At 46.7% G+C, this 19982-nt stretch overlaps 1 protein-coding gene across 2 annotated transcripts in view; it reads right to left on the bottom strand.

Annotated features, from left to right (window-relative positions):
* Nucleotides 1-4040: 4040 nt before the first annotated feature.
* Nucleotides 4041-19982, bottom strand: part of NOC4L (nucleolar complex associated 4 homolog) — an 18557-nt gene continuing 2615 nt past the window's right edge. Inside the window, exons 2-16 of one of the 2 annotated variants that reach the window (XR_014493733.1) lie at nt 19678-19798; nt 18629-18735; nt 17536-17637; nt 15760-15909; nt 13990-14089; nt 13724-13758; nt 13296-13346; nt 12713-12824; nt 12335-12395; nt 11433-11543; nt 9156-9319; nt 8959-9044; nt 8317-8399; nt 6783-6896; nt 4041-4209 (exon numbers count right to left, since the gene is read on the bottom strand). Coding sequence is in view for 1 of the 2 variants with exons in the window: in XM_083373262.1 (XP_083229388.1) it covers nt 4093-4209; nt 6783-6896; nt 8317-8399; nt 9156-9319; nt 11433-11543; nt 12335-12395; nt 12713-12824; nt 13296-13346; nt 13724-13758; nt 13990-14089; nt 15760-15909; nt 17536-17637; nt 18629-18735; nt 19678-19798 (1428 nt within the window). In the remaining variant the exon portion in view is untranslated. The remainder of the gene's footprint in view (nt 4210-6782; nt 6897-8316; nt 8400-8958; nt 9045-9155; nt 9320-11432; nt 11544-12334; nt 12396-12712; nt 12825-13295; nt 13347-13723; nt 13759-13989; nt 14090-15759; nt 15910-17535; nt 17638-18628; nt 18736-19677; nt 19799-19982) is intronic. The other variant, XM_083373262.1, reaches the window with a different exon arrangement.

Raw genomic sequence — 19982 nt, forward strand, 5'->3', positions numbered from 1 at the left:
AGGGCGAACAACATTTTGAAATTAAGACATTCTGGACTCTCGTACACACCACGGGGTGAAACAGAATCTCCCTTCCGCCCAGAACGAGTGGGTGAACAAGGATCATGATAGAGCCCCTAAGACGCTTCCACTCTCAACATCCTGATAAACCTAATTGATATGCCTGCATTGCTTGTATCTTCTCCTAGGTGGGTTTCCCGTTCTACTAAGGGGGCCCGCATGTCAAGTCCCCAAAACCCTTGTTTTTCCTGCATATATGCTCATTTGGGGGCCTGCCATTCTGCTGGGGGGAGGGAAATTGGCTTTCGCTTGGGATAACTTCCACTTTCTACCTTTCCTCTCCCGCCTCTATCCACTTGAGAAAGGGATGCGTCTCCCTTATCAGGGAAACGGTTGCAGAGAAACAAAACTGGAGAAGACCTTGAGATGCCTGCCAAGGGTGCCAGTTACTGGCTCATTGTGCCACCTGTGGATTGGCTGGATTTCAAATGGACATTCTGACCTTGGTGGGAGGAGGAAGACGGCTTGCTTAACTACACCGTTTGCGCGGGATTTACCCCAGATCTAGCCTTGACTTCCCTACGGTCACTAACTCCTAATAAAAGTTTCCTTTGGAGACGATGCCCGTTTCAAGAGTTCGCTTTCTTGGGGGGTTAGCTGAGGTGGTTCCTTACACATTGGAGGACTGCTATCATGTCACCCCCCTCGTCCTTCTTTTCATTAAACTAGACGTACTCAATTCCTGCAACCGTTCTGCGTACGCTTCAGCCTCCTAATCATCTTGGTTGCTTTTCTCAGCACTCTTTCCAGAGTCTCAACATCTTTTTTTGGATTGTGGTGACCAAATGTAGTAAGCCATGTGTGACCTCATTCGATGCAGCGAATGAAGCATTCCTGGTGGCTCCAATTTCTCTGTTATTGAGTGTTTAACCCTTCACCTTTCTGCTTTAATTCTGTGCTTTAGAAAGATCTGTTTCCCCCTTTTCCCTCTATTGAATTCATGCTCAGTCAGCTGGTATCGAGAGTTGCCTTCCAGCTAAATATCCGAGTCGTGGACAAGAGCAGCTCCATGGAAATTCTGTTATGTAAGAACAAACTTCGAGGAACGTCAGCGATAGGAACAAACAACCTTGGCCAACAAATAGGAGAACAAAGTAGCGTATTTCAGGGCCGTGTGCCTCAAAGGGTTCAGAAAAGACATGGTACGGAGTCCTTGGTGCTCGCTGACCTTGGTGAAAGCAGGATGACGACTGTGGGGTCCTTGGTGCCCTCTAAGCTTGGTGGCTTGCTTGCAGGCATTTCATGACCCAACTAGGCAACATTACCAGCGCCCGATGATGTTACTGTTGTGATTCAGGGTCAGCCTGTGGGTTCGGCAGTTGGGTCAGATGACTCAGATGAGGGGGGTGTTGAAGAACTTGCTGATGATGGCTTTGAGGCTCCGCAGAGCCCCCAGCCAGGCCCCTCCTACCTGGTGGAGACCCAGCTGTGTGAGCCTGACAGTGTGGATGAAGATGACCCACAGCTGGCCCTGTTCAAGGACGCCCGACGCAGGAGGCAGTCAAGTAGGAGCAAGCAGAGGAAGGCTGTGGGGCTTCTCGGAAGGAGGCAAAGAGAGGCCACGCCCTGAACTCTTTATAAAGGGAATGTTTGGGGAGGGCTGGTTTGCTGAAAGCAACCACTCCGATAGTGTTTCAAAGCTCCTGTATCTTGGTATGTGTTTTGTTTGTTTTTGTAATAAATTTGGCAGACGTATTCCAGCCTCTTGCCGTTTATAAAGGGGTTGCCTTTTCTGCAAGGCCGGTAGCAGGCTGGTACAGAACAGTTACCCACTAGGGCAGCGGTTCCCAACCTTTTCTATACCCGACACCCCTAGAACGCTTCCGATATATTCTCGCACCCCTTACAAAAGTTTGAAATTAACGGCAATGAATTATGCATGTACCCTATAATTTTGAAACTTCTAAACCCAAGTTTTTGCACCCCCTGGAATGTTGTCTTGCAACCCCCGGTTGGGAATCCCGGCACTAGGGTAAATAGTTGAACACTCAACCTAGCTGAGCACTGGCGAGGTTACTTAGTTGGGGGAGCTACATATATTCTACATATACTGGCATGACATAGTATGTTAAATAAAGACATTTATCATGGACTGCCAAGAACGTTTCCAAATGCACAGAGACCAGTTATGTGAAGGACCCATCTCTGCTACTTTGGGCCCCTCCAGTTAAGATGTCTTCAATTTAAGTGTCATCTATTGGTATCCAGGAAGTGTGCCTTCTCTGTTGTGGCACTTGCCCTCTAGAAGAGACCCCCCATCTTTTGGGCACCAGGGACCAGTTCTGTGGAGGGGTTTTTTCGTGGACTGTAGGGTGTGTGGCGTGGTTTTGTTTGCTGCCCGCATCCCACAGATGGGGATTTGCTTGCTTGCGCGACCCGGTTTTTGGCATGCTGCAGACCGGGGGTTGGGGACCCCCAGCTCTAGCAAATGTTGTTGCACCTCCAGTAGTCCGTATTTCTCCTATTCTGTTAACATGTCAAGAGGACCAAAACTTGATTCTTCTCCCAGGTGAAGATGACCAGGCTAAACCGAGGGTGTGTGTCAAACGCACCATCAGTCTCAAGTCCCTTCGTGCCCACAAAGAGATCTAAAACCAGCCCACCTTGAATTCCACTGATTTCTCTGCCGCCAATTTGCCTTGGCCGTTAGTAGATCAGATTCTTGTAGAGAGCTAAAACTTGCAATATCCCTTTACATTCATTTGAACTGCCTGGATTTTCCGATTTCCCCGTGCTGGACACCAGGTCTCCCACCCTCCACTCTACAGGTAGTCCTCGACTCACAACAGCTCATTTAGTGAGCGTTCCAAGTTACGATAGCATGGGGAAAAAAGTGCCTTATGACTGTTTTTCACCCTTACGACCGTTGCGGCATCCCTAATCCTGTGATCAAAATTCGGATGCTTGGCAACTGGTTCATATTTATGAGGGTTGCAGCATCCCCGGGGTCATGTGATGCCCCTCTTGCACAGTCAACCGAGCAGCCAGATTCACTTAACAACCGTGTTACTACCTTAACACCTTGCAGCGATTCGCTTAACAAGTGTGGCAAAAAAAGGTTGTACAATGGGGCCAAATTCACTTAACACCGGTCTCTCTTAACAACGTAAATTTGGGGCTCAAGGTGTGTGTGTGTGTGTGTGTGTGTGTGTGTGTGTGTGTGTAAATTACTAACAAATAATTAAGGGAGACTAAGATGCATTTCTGACTCTTTAGTCTTCAGCAGTCAGTCATACCCTTCTGAGATTCGAACCTGGGCTGATTGCATATTAGGCAGTTTTTTACCTCTTGAGCCACAGGTTCTCTCTCGCTCTCTGTTAGTTTTTCTGCAAGGGGAGATATGAGTCAAATGTTAACTATTTAGATTACCTTGCTAGGCCCCAAACATGGGGCAAATCTTTATTTCCTGTTTTCAGCCTTATCTCAAAGGCTATCGAACAGGCTGTAGTCACTCCAGACAGTTCATATATTTGTGTAAATTACTAACAAAGAATTAAGGGAGACTAAGATGCATTTCTGACTCTTTAGTCTTCATCAGTCATACCCTTCTGAGATTCGAACCTGGGCTGATTGCATATTAGGCAGTTTTTTACCTCTTGAGCCACAGGTTCTCTCTCGCTCTCTGTTAGTTTTTCTGCAAGGGGAGATATGAGTCAAATGTTAAATATATATATATATATATATATATATATATATATATATATATATATATATATATATATATATATATATATATATATATATATATATATATATATATATATGTACACATACACACACACACACACACATATACACACACACACACACACACACACACACATATATATATACACACACACATACACTTCCGGCAACTCTTGCTGCCCTCTGCTGGCCAATGTTGAAATTCACAACAAATCGGAACCATTTCTCAACAGCGAAAAAACAAGCAGCCCCTATCGTATATCACCAAGGATTGTAGTGCCTAATATTTTAAATTTAAAAAAAGAAGAAGAAGAAGGTATTTATTGCATTCTGTTACCCCCACAGTCACTGCAGGGAAAAATATTCTGCAAAGAGATCGTCTTTTTTCCCAAAAAGGCCTCGGGCTTGCCGATATTCCAACGGAACGTCTGTGGATTCTTTCTTAATATCCTTATCAAACATCTTTGGGGGTGGGGAGAGAAGGAGGGAGGGAGGGAGAGAAGGGAAAAAATCGATTTATTTTCCACGTTGACTTGCTCTTTTCGGCTCAGGTTTTTTTTGTTGTTTTTTTTCTCCCACGATCAATACCAGCTTGGCCGTGTTTGACATTTTTCCCAGAGTGCATTTGAGAAAAAGCAGCACCAACTGGCTGCCGTTGTAGCCACGGAGGAATGACCCAAAAAAAAAAAATTATCAGGAGAAACCAACATGGATTTCCTAATTTGCTTTTAAGGGTTTGCTACTTGAAGAGGTTATCGCCAAGAGTTCTGCAAAGCCAGCACTGGATTGGATCCAGATTAGGTTACGAGCATGGAACTCTTCCAATATGGTTGGTCGACGGTTGTTAAGTGAGTTTTGCTCCATTTTACGACCTTCCTCGCTACGGTTGCTAAGGGAGACCCTTCAGTTATCAAGATGGCCACAGACTTGTTAAGTGAATCTTAACAAGTCACCGTTTGAGGTTAACAGAGCTGAAAAAAAGCTGACTTGCGACTGTTTTTTCATACTTATGACCGTTGCAGCATCCCCGTGGACACGGGATCAACATTCGGATGCTTGCCAACTGACTCACATTTATGACGGTCGCAGTGCCCCGGGGTCCTGTGATCCCTTTTTACGACCTTCTGATAAGCAAAATCATATGGTGGGGGGGGGGGGAAAGCCAGATTCAATGAACAGCCGTGTTACTAATTTAACAACGGCAGCGATTCACTTAACAACCGTCGTAAAATGGGGCAAAACTCCCTTTGCAATGGTCTTCCTTAATTTGGGGCTCAATGATGGTTGTTAAGTTGGGGGCTACCTGTGTTGCTGGAATGCGACGCCTAACCCCTTTCCACCCAAAAGCCAGCTGTCATTCAAGACCACTTCGATGGTCACAGGTTTCCCACGTTTTCCCAAGAGTAACGTAAAGAAGCCATGATCAGCTGCTTCTAGGCCAGCCTTCCTTTCTTTACCTGGACTTCAGAGGCTCAGACTCCCAACTCCCAGAATTCCCCAGCCAGCCCTGTTAAAAACTCTAGGATGCCGAGTCAAATATCTGAACAGGGACTCAAGGTGCAAGGTCTTTTCTGGGGACTGAGGGCAGGCTAACTCACTGCCCACAGCCTGCAGTTCGATCCTGACCGGCTTGGGGTTGACTCAGCCTTCCGAGGTCAGTAAAAGGAGGACCCAGATTGTTGGGGGCAAAATGCCGACTCTGTGCTGTGAAGCAGCATGTAAGTCCAAGTGCTATTGTTATTATTATTTTCTTTTCTTTTTTTCTTTCTCTTTCTTTCTTTTTTTCTTTCTCTTTCTTTCTTTCTTTCTCTTTCTTTTTCTCTCTTTCTTTCTTTCTTTCTTTCTTTCTCTTTCTCTTTCTTTTCCTTTCCTTCCTTCTTTCCCCTCCCCTCCAGCACAATGGCTAGAATGCAGTATTGCAGGCTAACTCACTGCCCACAGCCAGGAGTTCGATCCTGACCGGCTCGGGGTTGACTCAGCCTTCCAAGGTCAGTAAAAGGAGGACCCAGATTGTTGGGGGCAAAATGCCGACTCTGCGCTGTGAAGCGGCATGTAAGTCCAAGTGCTATTGTTATTATTGTTATTTTTTGCTTTCTCTTTCTTTCTTTCTCTTTCTTTCTTTCTTTCTTTTTTCCTTTTCTTTCTTTCTTTTTTCCTTTTCTTTCTTTCTTCTTTCTTTCTTTCTCTTTCTTTCTCTTTCTTTCTTTCTTTCTTTCTCTTTCTTTCTCTTTTCCTTTCCTTCTTTCCCCTCCCCTCCAGCACAATGGCTAGAATGCAGCATTGCAGGCTAACTCACTTCCCACAGCCTGGAGTTCGATCCTGACCGGCTCGGGGTTGACTCAGCTTTCCGAGGTCGGTAAAACGAGGACCCGGATTGTTGGGGGGGGGGGGAAATGCTGAGTCTGTAAACCGCTTAAGAGAGGGCTGTAAAGCCCCGTGCAGCGGTATAACAGGCTAAGCGTTATTGCTATTCAGATGGACTACGCATATGTGGGCAAGCCCCACCTCAAAGGCCATCAATTCTAGAAACTCGCAACTTCAGCTCCCATGAGTTCTCCAGCCAGCACGGCTGCTGCTGGTAATGACAGCCTGTTGGGCCACTTAATGGGAGAGGGCTTCAAAGGGGAGAGGGCTTGTCCTCATGCTTTAAAAGGTAAAAGGTAAAGGTTCCCCCACACATGCGTGCTAGTCGTTTCCGACTCTAGGGGCCGGTGCTCATCTCCGTTTCACAGCCGAAGAGCCAGCGCTTGTCCGAGGACATCTCCGTGGTCACATGGCCGGCATGACTAGACGCCAAAGGCGCACGGAACGCTGTGACCTTCCCACCGTAGTGGTCCCTATTTTTCTACTTGCATTTTTACGTGCTTTCGAACTGCTAGGTTGGCAGAAGCTGGGATGGGTAACAGGCGCTCACTCTGTTACGCAGCACTCGGGATTCGACCCGCCAAACTGCCGACCTTCAGATCGACAAGCTCAGCGTCCTAACCCACTGAGCCACCGCGTCCCTTCCTCATGCTTTACAGGGACATAATTACCTCAAAGGCTGTCAGTTCTAGGATCTCGGACAAATCCTGTTCCACCCCAGAGAGAGGCAGGTTAATTTCAGCAGCAGCCTTGGCAACGTCAGGGTGATAATGGTTCTGCAGCGTCTAGAGAAGAGAGAAAGGGGGGACATGCATGAATATCATTAGCCTTGACAAATAGCTATCATTCCATCTGAGTCACCAAGATACCCTTCTCCATGCTCTCACCATCCTTAACGTTAGGAATGCAGGCACTGTACACCAGGGACCCCCCCTTATTTATTGGCGTGCTGGGCACCTACGTGTGCGCAGCTTGACTTGTTCGTGTGGCAGGCTGGTGCGTCATCACCCACGTGTGCAGCTCAACGTGTGCTAGTTGAGCGGAATGCACCCGGGCGCCGGCCCACTGCTTGCCCAACCCAGTTCCCCCTCTCAAAACCCCGCCCCCCCAGGCTGCTGAATCACAAAGCCTGGGCATCGTTGCTGTGCACCAAACACCAAATTTCTTGACCAGAGACAAGACTCTGTGGAAAGCACACACCACGGAAAGCTTCAAAACCCTTCTCCCAATTGTGGGACATTACTAAGTTCTTTCAGTACTGGAGTGTGAAGCCACCGACCCAACTCCCTTCATCTTGGGGGGTGGGTGGGTGAGTTATAAAGCCCATAAATAGAAATAAAGACGGCAGATCAAGTGACTGTGGGGGTCCTTGGTGCTCTCCGAACTTGATTGTTTTCTTGCAGGCGTTTCATAACCCAACTAGGGAACATCATCAGAGCCTTGGTGGAGCAGTGGGCTAATGCCTCCTTAAGTAACACCAGCTGCCTGCAATGAGTGCAGGTTCGAGTCCCACCAGGCTCAAGGTTGACTCAGCCTTCCATCCTTCCGAGGTAGGTAAAACGAGGACCCAGATTGTTGGGGGCAATTAAGCTGACTTTGTAATAATGCTGCTGGGGGGGGGGGGCGAAAGCCCTAATAAGCAGGCATATACATAGAATGAAGGCTACTGCTAAGCTTGTAAGCCGCCCTGAGTCTTCAGAGAAGGGCGGGATATAAATGGGATTAAAATAATAAAAAAATCATCAGTGCTAGCAGGGAGTAGGTTTTGCAGAGTGAAGGAGGAGGGGAAGAGAGAGGAGGAGGACTGTGGGTTCCTTAGTCCTCTCTGAGCTTGATGGTCTTCTTGAAGACCTTTCATGACCCAACTAGGTAACATCATCAGTGCTAGAAGGGAATGGGGTTTACGGAGTGGAAGAGGAGAAGGACTGTGGGGTCCTTGGCGCTCTCTGAGCTTGGTGGTTTTCTTGCAGACCTTTCATGACCCAACTAGGCAACATCATCAGTGCTAGGAGGAGTAGGGCTTTTCTGCTTATATACTAGTGGTTGGTGAGTGTTCTTGGTGGATCAAGTGACTGCTAAAGGCACAGATGTTTGTGCTGGTGCAGATGTTGGTCACTCAATCTGTCTCTCCCCCCCCCTCCCCCCCGGATTTATGAAGCCAGAATTCCACTAAGCCCTTAAGTTCCTCTTAGATGAAAAACCTACTTTTATTTCCCACAAGGAGCTCTCCAGAGCCCTGCTTTCCGAGGGGTCTTTTTCCTCCATCTTGTAAGGATCCTCCGGCATCTCTAAAGATGATTTAAAAAAAACCAGAATAAGCCACCAAGGACAGCTTTGTAGCTGTGGGGTTGCTAAGGACTTCTGCTTGCCTTCCACCATCCCAAGAGGCGGCAGATGTTTCTCCTCAAACCCCGATTTCCCAGGAAACCCTCTTGCTGAGCCCATATTGTGGGCAACGGTTGGGATAGAAAGGCATCCCTAAGATCTTTGCGGGGGTTGCCTTGTGTGGCGAGCAAGCAAAACTGGGGCGAAGCCAGCCGGACGTTCTGCAGTGTCTTCACCAGATCTTTGTAGGCCAGACATGTCAAACACAAGGCGCAGGGACCGGATCCGGCCCGTGAAGTGGTTTCATGTGGCCCGCGAAGCCATCCTGGAAACAGGGAGGGAACGGCCCCCACTGCCTTGGCCCTGGCCCAGAGACCCTCCTCCTGCCAGAGACCCTCAGATCTCTCCCACTCCTGCCCGGCCCCCCATAGGCACCCTTGATGCCAACGATGTAGAGCTGGCCACGCCCACCCAGTAGGCCATACCCACTCTAGCCATGCCCACCCAGTAGGCCACGCCCACCTGGCCCCTTGAGGGCAACGGCAATGCTGATGCGGCCCTCAATGAAATTGAGTTTGACACCCCTGGTGTAGGAGATACAATCCAGGCTGTGAGTACAAACGTGCAGGTTTCACCCTTCCTTCCCTTCTCAAAGTGAGTCAACCTCAACTGACTGAGTGAAAACACAGCCCCCCCGTTTTGAGCTGCGCCGTTCTGACCTGCAGGGCCGTTGGGCCTGTGGATGAGCACCAGGCAGGATGGATGCCGCCTCAAGAGGTTACAGATGAAAGGGATGACAATCAGCAGACCGTCAGGGGGGGCGGTGAGCGCCAGGCGGGAGAGGCGCTTGGCGAAGGCTGCCACCAGATACGCTGGCAAGTGCCTGTGGGAGGTGAGAGAAAGAGAACATTGGGAGCTGAGCGTTGACCTGTGCAGCCCTCGGCACTCTTGCTTTGTGGCTTTTCTTGCAGACATTTCATTAGCAAACAAGGCGATGCCATCCATGAGAGAAGACTTGGCAGAGAGGGAAGGAAATGAGGGAGGAGGGAAGGAAAGAGGGAGGGAGGGAGGGAAGGAGAGAGGAAGGAAAGAGAAGATCAAAATCAAACTTTGGCCAGACTGCTTTCAGATAATCCAATATCCTTCTCTGACAGCTTTATAAAGAGGAGGAGGTGGTCGTGGTGGTGGTGGTGGAGGAGGAGGAGGAAGAAGGAGGAGGAGGAGGAGGAGAACTGTGGGGTCCTTGGTGCTCTCTTGAGCTTGGTGGTTTTCTTGCAGACGTTTCATGACCCAACTAGGCAACATCATCAGTGCTAGAAAGGAGTGGGGTTTATGGAGGGAGCAGGAGGAGGAGAATTATGGCATCCTTGGTGCTCTCTGAGCTTGTTTTTTTTTCTTGCAGATGTTGCATGACCCAACTAGAGAATATCCCCAGTGCAAGAATGGAGGGAGATAAGCAGAGAGGAGGAGGAGGAGGAGGAGGTGGAGGAGGAGGACTGTGGGGTCCTTGATGTTCTCTGAGCTTGGTTGTTTTCTTGCAGACGTTTCGTGACCCAACTAGGCAACATCATCAGTGCTAGAAGGGAGTGGGTTTTGCTCTCTGTTTATACCCCGATGCAATTCCCCAATCAAGGAACTACCAACACAAACAAACAAGCTAACAGCAAACGACCTCCTAATCTCAAAGAACCAGCAAGAGCATTCCCACCAAACCCCACTCCTTTCTAGCACTGATGATGTTACCTAGTTGGGTCGTGAAACGTCTGCAAGAAAACCACCCAGCTCCGAGAGCACCAAGGACCCCTCAAACAGAAGAGAGAAGGGCACTAAGAGAAAGCTACTCTTTCCCCCTAACCCACACAAGTCCATGATGCTAGCATAAAGTTCCTTAAAAACCACCTTCCTGTTTAGAAGAGGTCAGTCCTGAATGAATAAAAGCACTACAGTTCAGGGGTCTCCAACTGTGGCAACTTTAAGACTTGCAACTTTAAGACTTGTGGACTTCAACTCCCAGAATTCCTCAGCCAGGGATGGCTGAGGAATTCTGGGAGCTGAAGTCCACAAGTCTTAATGTTGCCAAGGTTGAGGACCCCTGCTATAGTTAGTCCTCGTTTAGCGACTGTTGTGATTCAGGGTCAGCCTGTGGGTTCGGCAGTTGGGTCGGACGACTCAGAGGAGGAGGAGGGGGGTGTTGAAGACCTTGCTGAGGGGGTTGGAGATCTTGCTGATGAGAGCCCTCAGCCAGGCCCCTCCCACTTGGTCACCACGGCGACCCAGCTGTGTGAGCCTGACAGTGTGGATGAAGATGACCCACAGCTGGCCCTGTTCAAGGACGCCCGACGCAGGAGACAGTCAATCAGGAGTAAACAGAGGAAGGCAATGGGGCTCCTCGGAAGGAGGCAGAGAGAAGCCACGCCCTGAACTCTATATAAGGGGAATGTCTGGGAGGGCTGGTTTGCTGAAGGCAACCGCTCGGATGGTTCATGTTTCTTAAAGCTCCTGTTTCTTGGTTCGCGTCTTGTTTGTTTTTGTAGCTATAAATTTGGCAGGCATAATTCCAGCCTCTTGCCGTTTGTAAAGGGGTTGTCCCTGCCTTTTCTGCAGGGCCGGTAGCAGGCTGGTACAGAACAGCGACTGCCTTGTTTGGGGACTGTCTAGACCGGAGTTACAGCGGTAACGAAAAATTAAATTTACGGCCAACCCTTGCACTGATGACATTTGCAGGGCTGCAAAGGAAAACGGAAGTCAGATCGTAAGCACAGCCGTAGTTTGACTTAGCTTCATTTAACAGCCAAAGGGCCTGTTCCAGACGAGGTCGCTAACCAAGGACAAAAATGAAGAATGCTGGCCTCGTTGATTCTTTGGGGTTTCCCCCCCCCAAGAGTTGGGCTGGAGATGCATACAAAGAAACAAACTCTACCCCTAAGTTATTATGGGATACTGATGGGAAACATAATACAAAGCAGGTTTTGGGGAAGCATCGGACTTGGACTTACGAAGAAGACAAGAACGAATCCAACAAACGAAAGAAGCGTGCGCGGCATTTTACATGGAAGATGGAGGGGTCCAGGAGACTGTACAGTTTTGTGTAGAAGTCTGGATACTCCCTACAAAAAAATAAAAAATAAAAATAAAATCCCAACAACAGATTGACTTAAAAAGAATGTTGTTTTCCAACATTCCCCAAAGAGCAGGGTTCTTCAAACGTGGCCCTTTTATGACTTGTGGACTTCAACTCCCAGAATTCCTCGGCCAGCGTGCCTTTTATGACTTGTGGACTTCAACTCCCAGGATTCCTCAGCCAGCATCCCTGGCTGAGGATTTCTGGGAGTTGGAAGTCCGCAAGTCATAAAAGGGCCACGTTTGAAGACCCCTGCACTAGAGGCTTCCCAACTTTCAGAACAGAAGCTCAAAAAAGGCCAAGTTTACAAACTCCCAAACCTCCTTACAACTTTGTTAAGATGGTAAAAGAGAAGGTGGCTAGCAGGCTCGATCAGGATTTCAGCTTCTTTCTCAGGCTGCAGGGCCCATTAACTATTTAAATAACCAAGCCACGATCAAGAGGCAAGCTCTCACGATAAAATATTGGCTTCATTCGAGTCTAGAAATTAAAAAAAAAACAAAAAAACAACTCTGCCTGGATCACAGCTCCTAACTAGTTTTGCAAAGTAGCCCTGGAGAACCTGACCCAGCCCCCCCCCCCGTTTCTGATAAGATGCTTTCCAGATGTGTGAATTTACAAAGGTCATGCTGGCTAGAAATCAGTCCCCAAACATCTGGAAGACAACTGGCCAGACAAAGCTGGTTTAAAAAAGAACTGTAATGTGTTGAGTAGGTGAACTAAGACCTTTGGCTGAAGAACAGGGAATTTTTTCTAGGACTTTGCTCAGGCACTTACAGATTATGTTGGAGAATCAAAACAAACAGTCCGTTTAAGGCCAGAAGGCTGATGGCTCCACCTGAAAGAGATGCGTCAAGCAGGGTCAAGAAGGACAGACCTAGAAGGGACCTTTGGAGGTCCTCTAGTCTAATACCCAGGAAACCTGCCAAGTAAAAAGAGAGCTAGAGCTATTGATCGGGAGAGCCAGCAGAAGCACCCATGACATTCCGAGCCACCAGATGTGAAGCCAGATGCCGACGGATTGGAACCAACCCTTTCTCGAGAGCCGGGGTGGGTGGGTGGGTGGGGTCTTCTTCTGCTGCTCCATCATTTCTTCCTTAAACTCCCAAGGTCAACCCTACGTCCTGGGCACCATCACTCACCAACATCACTCACCAACATCGTAAGCCACGGTCAAGAAATCCATCAAGAGGGTGGGCTCGTTCAGGTGGGGCAAGATGGAGTCATGTAGGATGAGCAAGACTTTTTTGTAGAGGTTTCTAGGTAGCTACACAGGGAGAGAGAGAAAGAGAGAGAGAGAAGGTGGACCATGTTAGGTAAGGGGGATGGATGGGACAATCAACTGCCTTTCTTTCAAGCGTGGTCTGACGGAAAGGCTGAATAATGCTGGGACCTTCCTTCCCTTCCCCCTATTTTCCTTTCTTCCTCTCTCTCCCTCCCTCCTTCTTTTCTTCCTTCCTCTCTCCCTCCCTCCCTTCTCCTACTCCTCCCTCTTCTTTCCTTCCCTTCCGTTTTCCTTCCTCTTTCCTTCCCTCTCGTTCCCGTCTTCCTTCCTTCCTTCCTTCCTTCCTTCCTTCCTTCCTTCCTTCCTTCCTTCCTTCCTTCCTTCCCTCCATTAAGAAACATTCTAATCTCTCCTGATGAAGGTGCAGTTGAGGCCAGACTTAGATGGATGAAATTATTATTCAAGTGTGACATTAACCCCGCAATCAACCTTGGAGGTCCTCAACGCCCCCACCTTGTATTTCAGGAATCCAAGCCACATCCTCTCAAAGGCCTGTCTGTGTTCCTGAAAAGAAAAGAAAAAAAGTTATGGAGAAAGAAGCGAAGCAGCCTTCAGAACGAACCATCCTGTAGGCTTAAATGGGAAAGTCAAGAGTGTCCATCAAAATACCTCCAAGTTCTTGAGATGTTTCAGAAGGCTATCACGCCATTCCTGCTTTGTTCAAAAATCTCTTTTTTTCTCCTACTTTCCTATCAGCTTGGTTCACACATCACGCCTAGCAATTGAATTGAATTCACACAGACCAATATCCTGGTCTTTTATTTTCTGGTCCACCCATCACCCCTTCCCCAGAAATGCAACAAGCCCACCTTCAAGATTTGCCTTAAGCAAGGTCAACAAAAGAGCAACAGTGAATAATTTCGCTCAAACAAAAGATCTACCTTTAATTTGGACACTTTCCACTCCTCCTGATTAGCTGTCAAGAGAGAAAGAGAGACCTAATTTTTTTAAAAAAAAAAAACCTGCTGGGAGAATCAAGGCAACTCTTTGGAATATTTTCTCCCAAAGTTTAGGAATAATTTAGGCTTTAATAATTTAGATAATTTGGACCCGATGGGATTGCTTAAACCATGAATAAGCTGAGTCCACTCTTGGCACATCTGCCAAGATCACAAACAGATGCAAGAAACCAGGACGTTTCACTTACCATGTTCCACCAGAAATTTTTTTATCTCGCTTTGCTCACTCGGCATGACGATGGACGAAAGGAGAATGAAGGCATTATTTTGATAAATCTGAAAAGGTTCCTGTGGGAAGGAAAAACAAGGCAATAAACCTGCAGACGCTTTAAATGCTTTGAGGCAAGAACCAAATATAACGCAGGGTGCTTCTTCTCTCTCCCCCAGCCGCTAAAAGCAAACAAAATATTCCTCATGATGCAATTCTGTCCTATTCTCAAAATTATTCTTTTTATCTTGCCATTTCTGCAAGGAGCTCAGGGGAGTAAAAACGTGTCCCGTCACCACCTCCTCCTATTATAACTTTCTTTTTTCTGTTCCTTTTATTTTAAAACAGTTAAAGAATGGCTGAGCGCCAAAGAAGGGAGGCCTTCGAACTGTGGTGCTGGAGAAGACCCCTGCGAGTCCCTCGGACTGCAAGGCGATCAAACCGGTCAGTCCTAGAGGAGATCAACCCTGACTGCTCTTTAGAAGGCCAGATGCTGAAGTTGAAACTCAAATACTTTGGCCACCTAATGAGAAGGAAGGACTCACTGGAGAAGAGCCTAATGCTGGGAAAGATGGAGGGCAATAGAAGAAAGGGACGATGGAGAATGAGATGGCTGGATGGAGTCACTGAAGCAGGAGGCGTGAGCTTAAATGGACTCCAGAAGATGGTAGAGGACAGGAAGGCATGGAGGAACGTTGTCCATGGGGTCACGATGGGTCGGACACGACTTCGCAACTAACAGCAACCAAGAATGAAGTAAGTAACTATATAAAAAAGGCACAGAACTCCTCTTGAACTGCCAAAAGAGGAGGAGGTGTTGTTTTCGTAACAATGGAGAAAGAGAAGGAACAGGATTTTTTTTCATAACGGAGAAGCAGGAAGAAAAGAAAGTGAAGATGTTTTCATAATAATAGAGAACGAGAAGGATATTTTTCTCATAAGAATGGAAGAGGAGGAGAAGGCTTCGTAATAATGGAGAAAGGTATTTTTTTATAATAATGGAGGAAGAGGATTTTGTGGTCCTTGGTGCTCGCTGACCTTGGTTGTTTTCCTACAGATGTTTCATTACCCAACTAGGTAATGTCATCAGTATTAGAAGGGAGTTGGGTTTGCGGTGAGGAGGCGGACTAATAGGAGAAAGGTTTTATAATAATGGAGAAGTATAATAATGAAGAGGAAGAGGATTGTGTGGTCCTTGGTGTCCTCTGAGCTTGGTGGTTTTCTTGCAGACCTTTCATGACCCAGCTAGGTAACGTCATCAGTGCTAGAAGGGACTGTGGGGTTCATGGAGGAGAACGACTGTGGGTTCTTGGTATTCTCTGAGCTTGATGGTATTCTTGCAGACATTTCATTGCACAACCAGGGAACATCATCAGTGCTTGAAGGAAGTAGGGTTTGCAGAGAGGAGGGGGGGAGGAAGAGGAGGAGGAGGAGGACAGTGGGGTCCTTGTTGCTTTCTGAGCTTGGTTGTTTTCTTGCAGACGTTTCAAGACCCAACTAGGTCACATCATCCGTGCTAGACAGGAATGGAGTTTATGGAGAGGAAGAGGTGGGTCAGATGGCAACAGAGGTTTCGTTTTAAGTAGGCATATTCTACATGCCTTCAACCATGGTGTTCCTGCCAAGGAAATCCTAGGAGACAGCACAGAACTGGCTGCAGTGGCATTGACCCCCAAGAGGTGCCCAATCTGACCCTCAAGAAAGAAACACATGAAGCAGAGTTCCGCTCTCAGCAAGGACGTCAAGGTACCTGTTTGGCCTTCGTCATCACGTTGCCCAGGTTTTCGGCCACCGCCTTCATCACAAAGAACCGGACATCGTCCTGTTCCATGTATTCCTGGAAACGCGAGATTAGGAGGGAGGAATTCTGATCCGTCTGGATTAGACCCTCCACCACCACCTGAAAGGGAACAGAGAGAATTGAGATTGCATTTGCATTAGCCTCAGACCTTTCCTGGCAGATTTAAATTCTCTCTCCTAGAGGTGGGACCTCGCCCCCCCACCCAAAAAAAAAAACAACGTTTGGGGGAAGTATAACAAAGAATTTGGGGAGAGTTCATCCCGTTAGGATCCTCAAAATCTGCTCAAATTTTCTCAGAATGGGGGGAGAGAGACAGGGCAGAGGACAAGAAATGGAACCAAACACTGCATCAAGAAAAGTATGCCAGGCAGCCCTTGAATAATAATAATAATAATAGTAATAGCAATAATAATAACAACAATTAACAATAAATAATAATAATAATAACAACAACAACAACAACAACTGGAGCACCACTTGAACACCATCATCGGCATTGACAAATTCGCCATTAGTCAATTGCGAAAGGCGGCCTTACTGGGAACTGCTTCCATCCTGCGACGAGATCTGTAACACCATCCAACATCCACCTCTGCCTATCCCAGGTCCTGGTAAGGACACGATAGGTAGACAAAAATGCCAAATCCAGTCTGAACATCTGGCTGACTGTACGATGATCAACAACAACAATAATAATAATGAAAAAAAAAGTCTGGATAGTGGATGTGGCAGTGCCAGGAGACAGCAGAACAGACGAAAAAGAACTGGAGAAGATAACAAAATACAAAGACCTACAAATAGAAATAGAACGACTGTGGCAAAGGCAAGCAAGGGTACTACCAATAGTAAATAGGCACATTGGGTGCAATCCCAAAACAACTGGAGCACCACTTGAACACCATCATCAGCATTGACAAATTCGCCATTAGTCAATTGCAAAAGGCGGCCTTACTAGGAACTGCTTCCATCCTGCGACGAGATCTGTAATACCATCCAACATCCACATCTGCCTATCCCAAGTCCTTGGTAAGGACTCGATAGGTAGACAAAAATAGAGTTGGAAGGGACCTTGGAGGTCTTCTATTCCAACCCCCTGCTCAGGCAGGAAACCCTATACCATTTCAGACAAATAGCTGTCCAGTCTGTTAAAAACCTCCAGTATTGGAGCATTCACGGCTTCTGGTGGCAGGCTGTTCCACTGGTTAATTGTTCTAACTCTCAGGAAATTTCTCCTTAACTCCAGGTTGCTTCTCTCTTTGTTTAGTTTCCATCCGTTGCTTCTTACAACCACACCTGAGTGCAAAATTTCTGTTAAGTGAATTTTACCCCACTTTTCTTGCCGCAGTTGTTAAGTGAATCGCCGCAGTTGCTAAAATTAGTAACACGGTTGTTAAATGAAGCTGGTTTCCCATTGACCTTGCTGCTCAGGAGATCGCAAAAGGGGAAATCAGATGATCCCATCATAAATACGAGTCATAAATATGAGTTGCCAAGCATCTGAATTTTGATCACTGGACCACGGGGATGCCACAACCGTCGCAAGTGTGAAAAAATGGTCACAAGTCACATTTTTCAGTGCCGTCGCAACTTTGAATGGTCCCTAAACGAGCTGTTGTGAAGTTGAGGACGGCCTGTATTAATTTTGTGTTGTCGCACGTTCGAATTCGGACAACAGGATGTTTCAGGTAAATGCAAAACGACCGTCTCAGAATTCAGACAACTTACTTGTAAAAGTTCCCGGGGGAAATTAAAACTCCATTCGTTCTTGACCAAAGGGTGTTTGGTTTCCAATTCAACAAATTTCATCAAGGTACAAAGAGCAGTTTCCTTCCGCCAAAACAAACAGGTAAGAAAGCAGAAGAGCAAAAGAGATATTGAATATTAAATCCATTTATTCCCCCACCCACCCAAATATTCTTCCAAGAATCTTGCAGCCTTTTTAATACTTTGGGGGCTAAAAAAGCTGGGAGGCGCTAAACCACTGCTTCCTTGTGGTTTACAGAATAAGCCTCAATCAGCTAAATGCGGAGAAGATGCTAAACAGGAATCGATCAGGACCCAGTGCACTAAGTTCAGTGTTTTTCAAACTTGGCTACTTTAAGAGGGCTGGGGAATTCTGGGAGTTGAATTTCCACCCTTCTTAAAGTGGCCAAGTTTGAAAAGCACTCGTTTAATGCAATGTGGGAATTAGTTCATTGATTTAAGATTGATTTGGGACAAAGAGACACACACACACACAATGGTGAGATTACAGCAAAAGCCAAAATAAATTTTTTGCTCTGTTGACTTTCTACAGTTGTGCTTTTCAGGGGCAGAGAACCCTTTCAATACAGAGTTGGACACAGTAAAATAAAATAAATATTTGCTAGGGAAGAAATAGTGCAGCTTATGCCGAACTGCACCATACCCCAGAATTTCTGGCGTTTGGTGCTAGAAAATTAGAATGTTTTTCATTTGAGGTTATAACTTCTTCACTTCATTTTGCTCCTCTGGCTTCTGCAAGGCAGATGAAGGTTTACAAAATGTTCCTCCAGATGAAAAGCATGACTTCCCTGCAGGTAGAAACCTAGCATGTCCATTGGGGAACAACAACAACAACAAAAAAAATAGGTCATTTTCCCTGACATCCTGGCTTTTCACTTTGGGGAAATCTTGAGAGAAAAAAGCCTAGAACTTTTTTTTTTAGCATGTTCCTAAAGTGGAAAGGGCAAACAGAAATGATTTGTTTACAAATCCTTTTTTTTGTTACTTTTGCTAGACTATTTTCTGCAAATAAATTCATCAAATGAAAAGCTGCCAATCACTCTGGCAAACTCACTTTGACCTGGAAAGCTTCGTGCCCCATCAGTTCCCCCAGGCAAGCGGTACAGCTGTTGTAGCGATGTCTCATCCACATTTTATATTTCTCTTCTGCGCTGTAATTTCCTGAAACAAAAAAAGGCATGGATCGGAGAAAAATGAACAGAAGCTGCCTATGCCGATCGTTGTGAGGTCATCGGCTAAGCATATATACTCAGTATAAACCCAGCCATGAATGTTGCCCCAGAAAATTGCAATCAAAATTATTTTAATGAGTAAGATTCAGGAAAGCTCTTGTACCAACACCTTTAAAAAGAAAGATCCAGCTGCTTTAATGAACCCAGAGGGCTGTGCTCCCCTGAAGTCCAAAGCAACTTCTGCCAAATCAGGTTTCAAGCACGCAGAGCTTTAAAAACATCAAAATGTCTGCCGTAAGAAAACTCCAGGAAGAAAAAAATGACCCAGCTGCTTTAATGAACCCAGAAGGGCTGAGCATACATGAGATCCAAAACACTCCTATCAAATAAGATTTGAAGCATGCACAGCCTTAAAAAACTATTCAAAAAAGGAATGCTGCTCAAAAAAAAACACCCCTCAAGAAAAAATGATCCAGCTGCTTTAAAGAACCCAGAAGAGCTGAGCATACCTGAGGTCCAAAGTACTCCTGTCAAATAAGATTTGAAGCATCCACAGCCTTAAAAACTATCCCAAAAAGGAATGTTGCAAAAAAAAACAACCCTCCAGGAAGAATGATCCAGCTGCTTTAATGAACCCAGAGGGACTGTGCTCCCAAGGTCCAAAGCAACTTCTGCCAAATCAGGTTTGAAACATGTGCAGCCTTAAAAACTATCCCAAACAGGAATACTACAAGAAAACCTCAGGAAAAAAACTCCATTGAAAGCAGCTGCATCTTCCTGATGAATCAGAGAAGATGCTCAGCCACAGGCACTCTGCCCACGCTCAGAAACGGTCCAGAGTTCCCTACCCTTAGTTAAATCTGTGGCTCTGCTGTCCTGTCCTGTTTACCACACCCACTGTTACTTTCCCCCAAAGCCATCCTCTTCCTACCTTGGACCGAGTCTTCCTCAGGGGGAAGTTTGCCGACAAAGAGCTCCCCCCGTGTGAGTAAAGCTCCGAAGAGGCGGCTGCATGTCCGGATGGCACACACGATTATCTCCTTGTCCTTGGCCTGCGAGGAGGAGAAACCAGGATTTGGGGAAAGGAAGAGAGGGAGCAAACCACACAATTAAGACAGCTACAATGAAACCCTTTGGAAACAAGAGGGTTGCTGTTGAAAGCAGCTGCATCATCCTGATGAGCAAGAAAGGAGGCTTGGCTGCAGCCACTCGGCGCATGCTCAGGAGCAGCGTGCA

The sequence above is a fragment of the Vipera ursinii genome (assembly GCF_947247035.1).
Source record: "Vipera ursinii genome assembly, chromosome: 14".
In the NCBI taxonomy this organism is placed as follows: Eukaryota; Metazoa; Chordata; class Lepidosauria; order Squamata; family Viperidae; genus Vipera; species Vipera ursinii.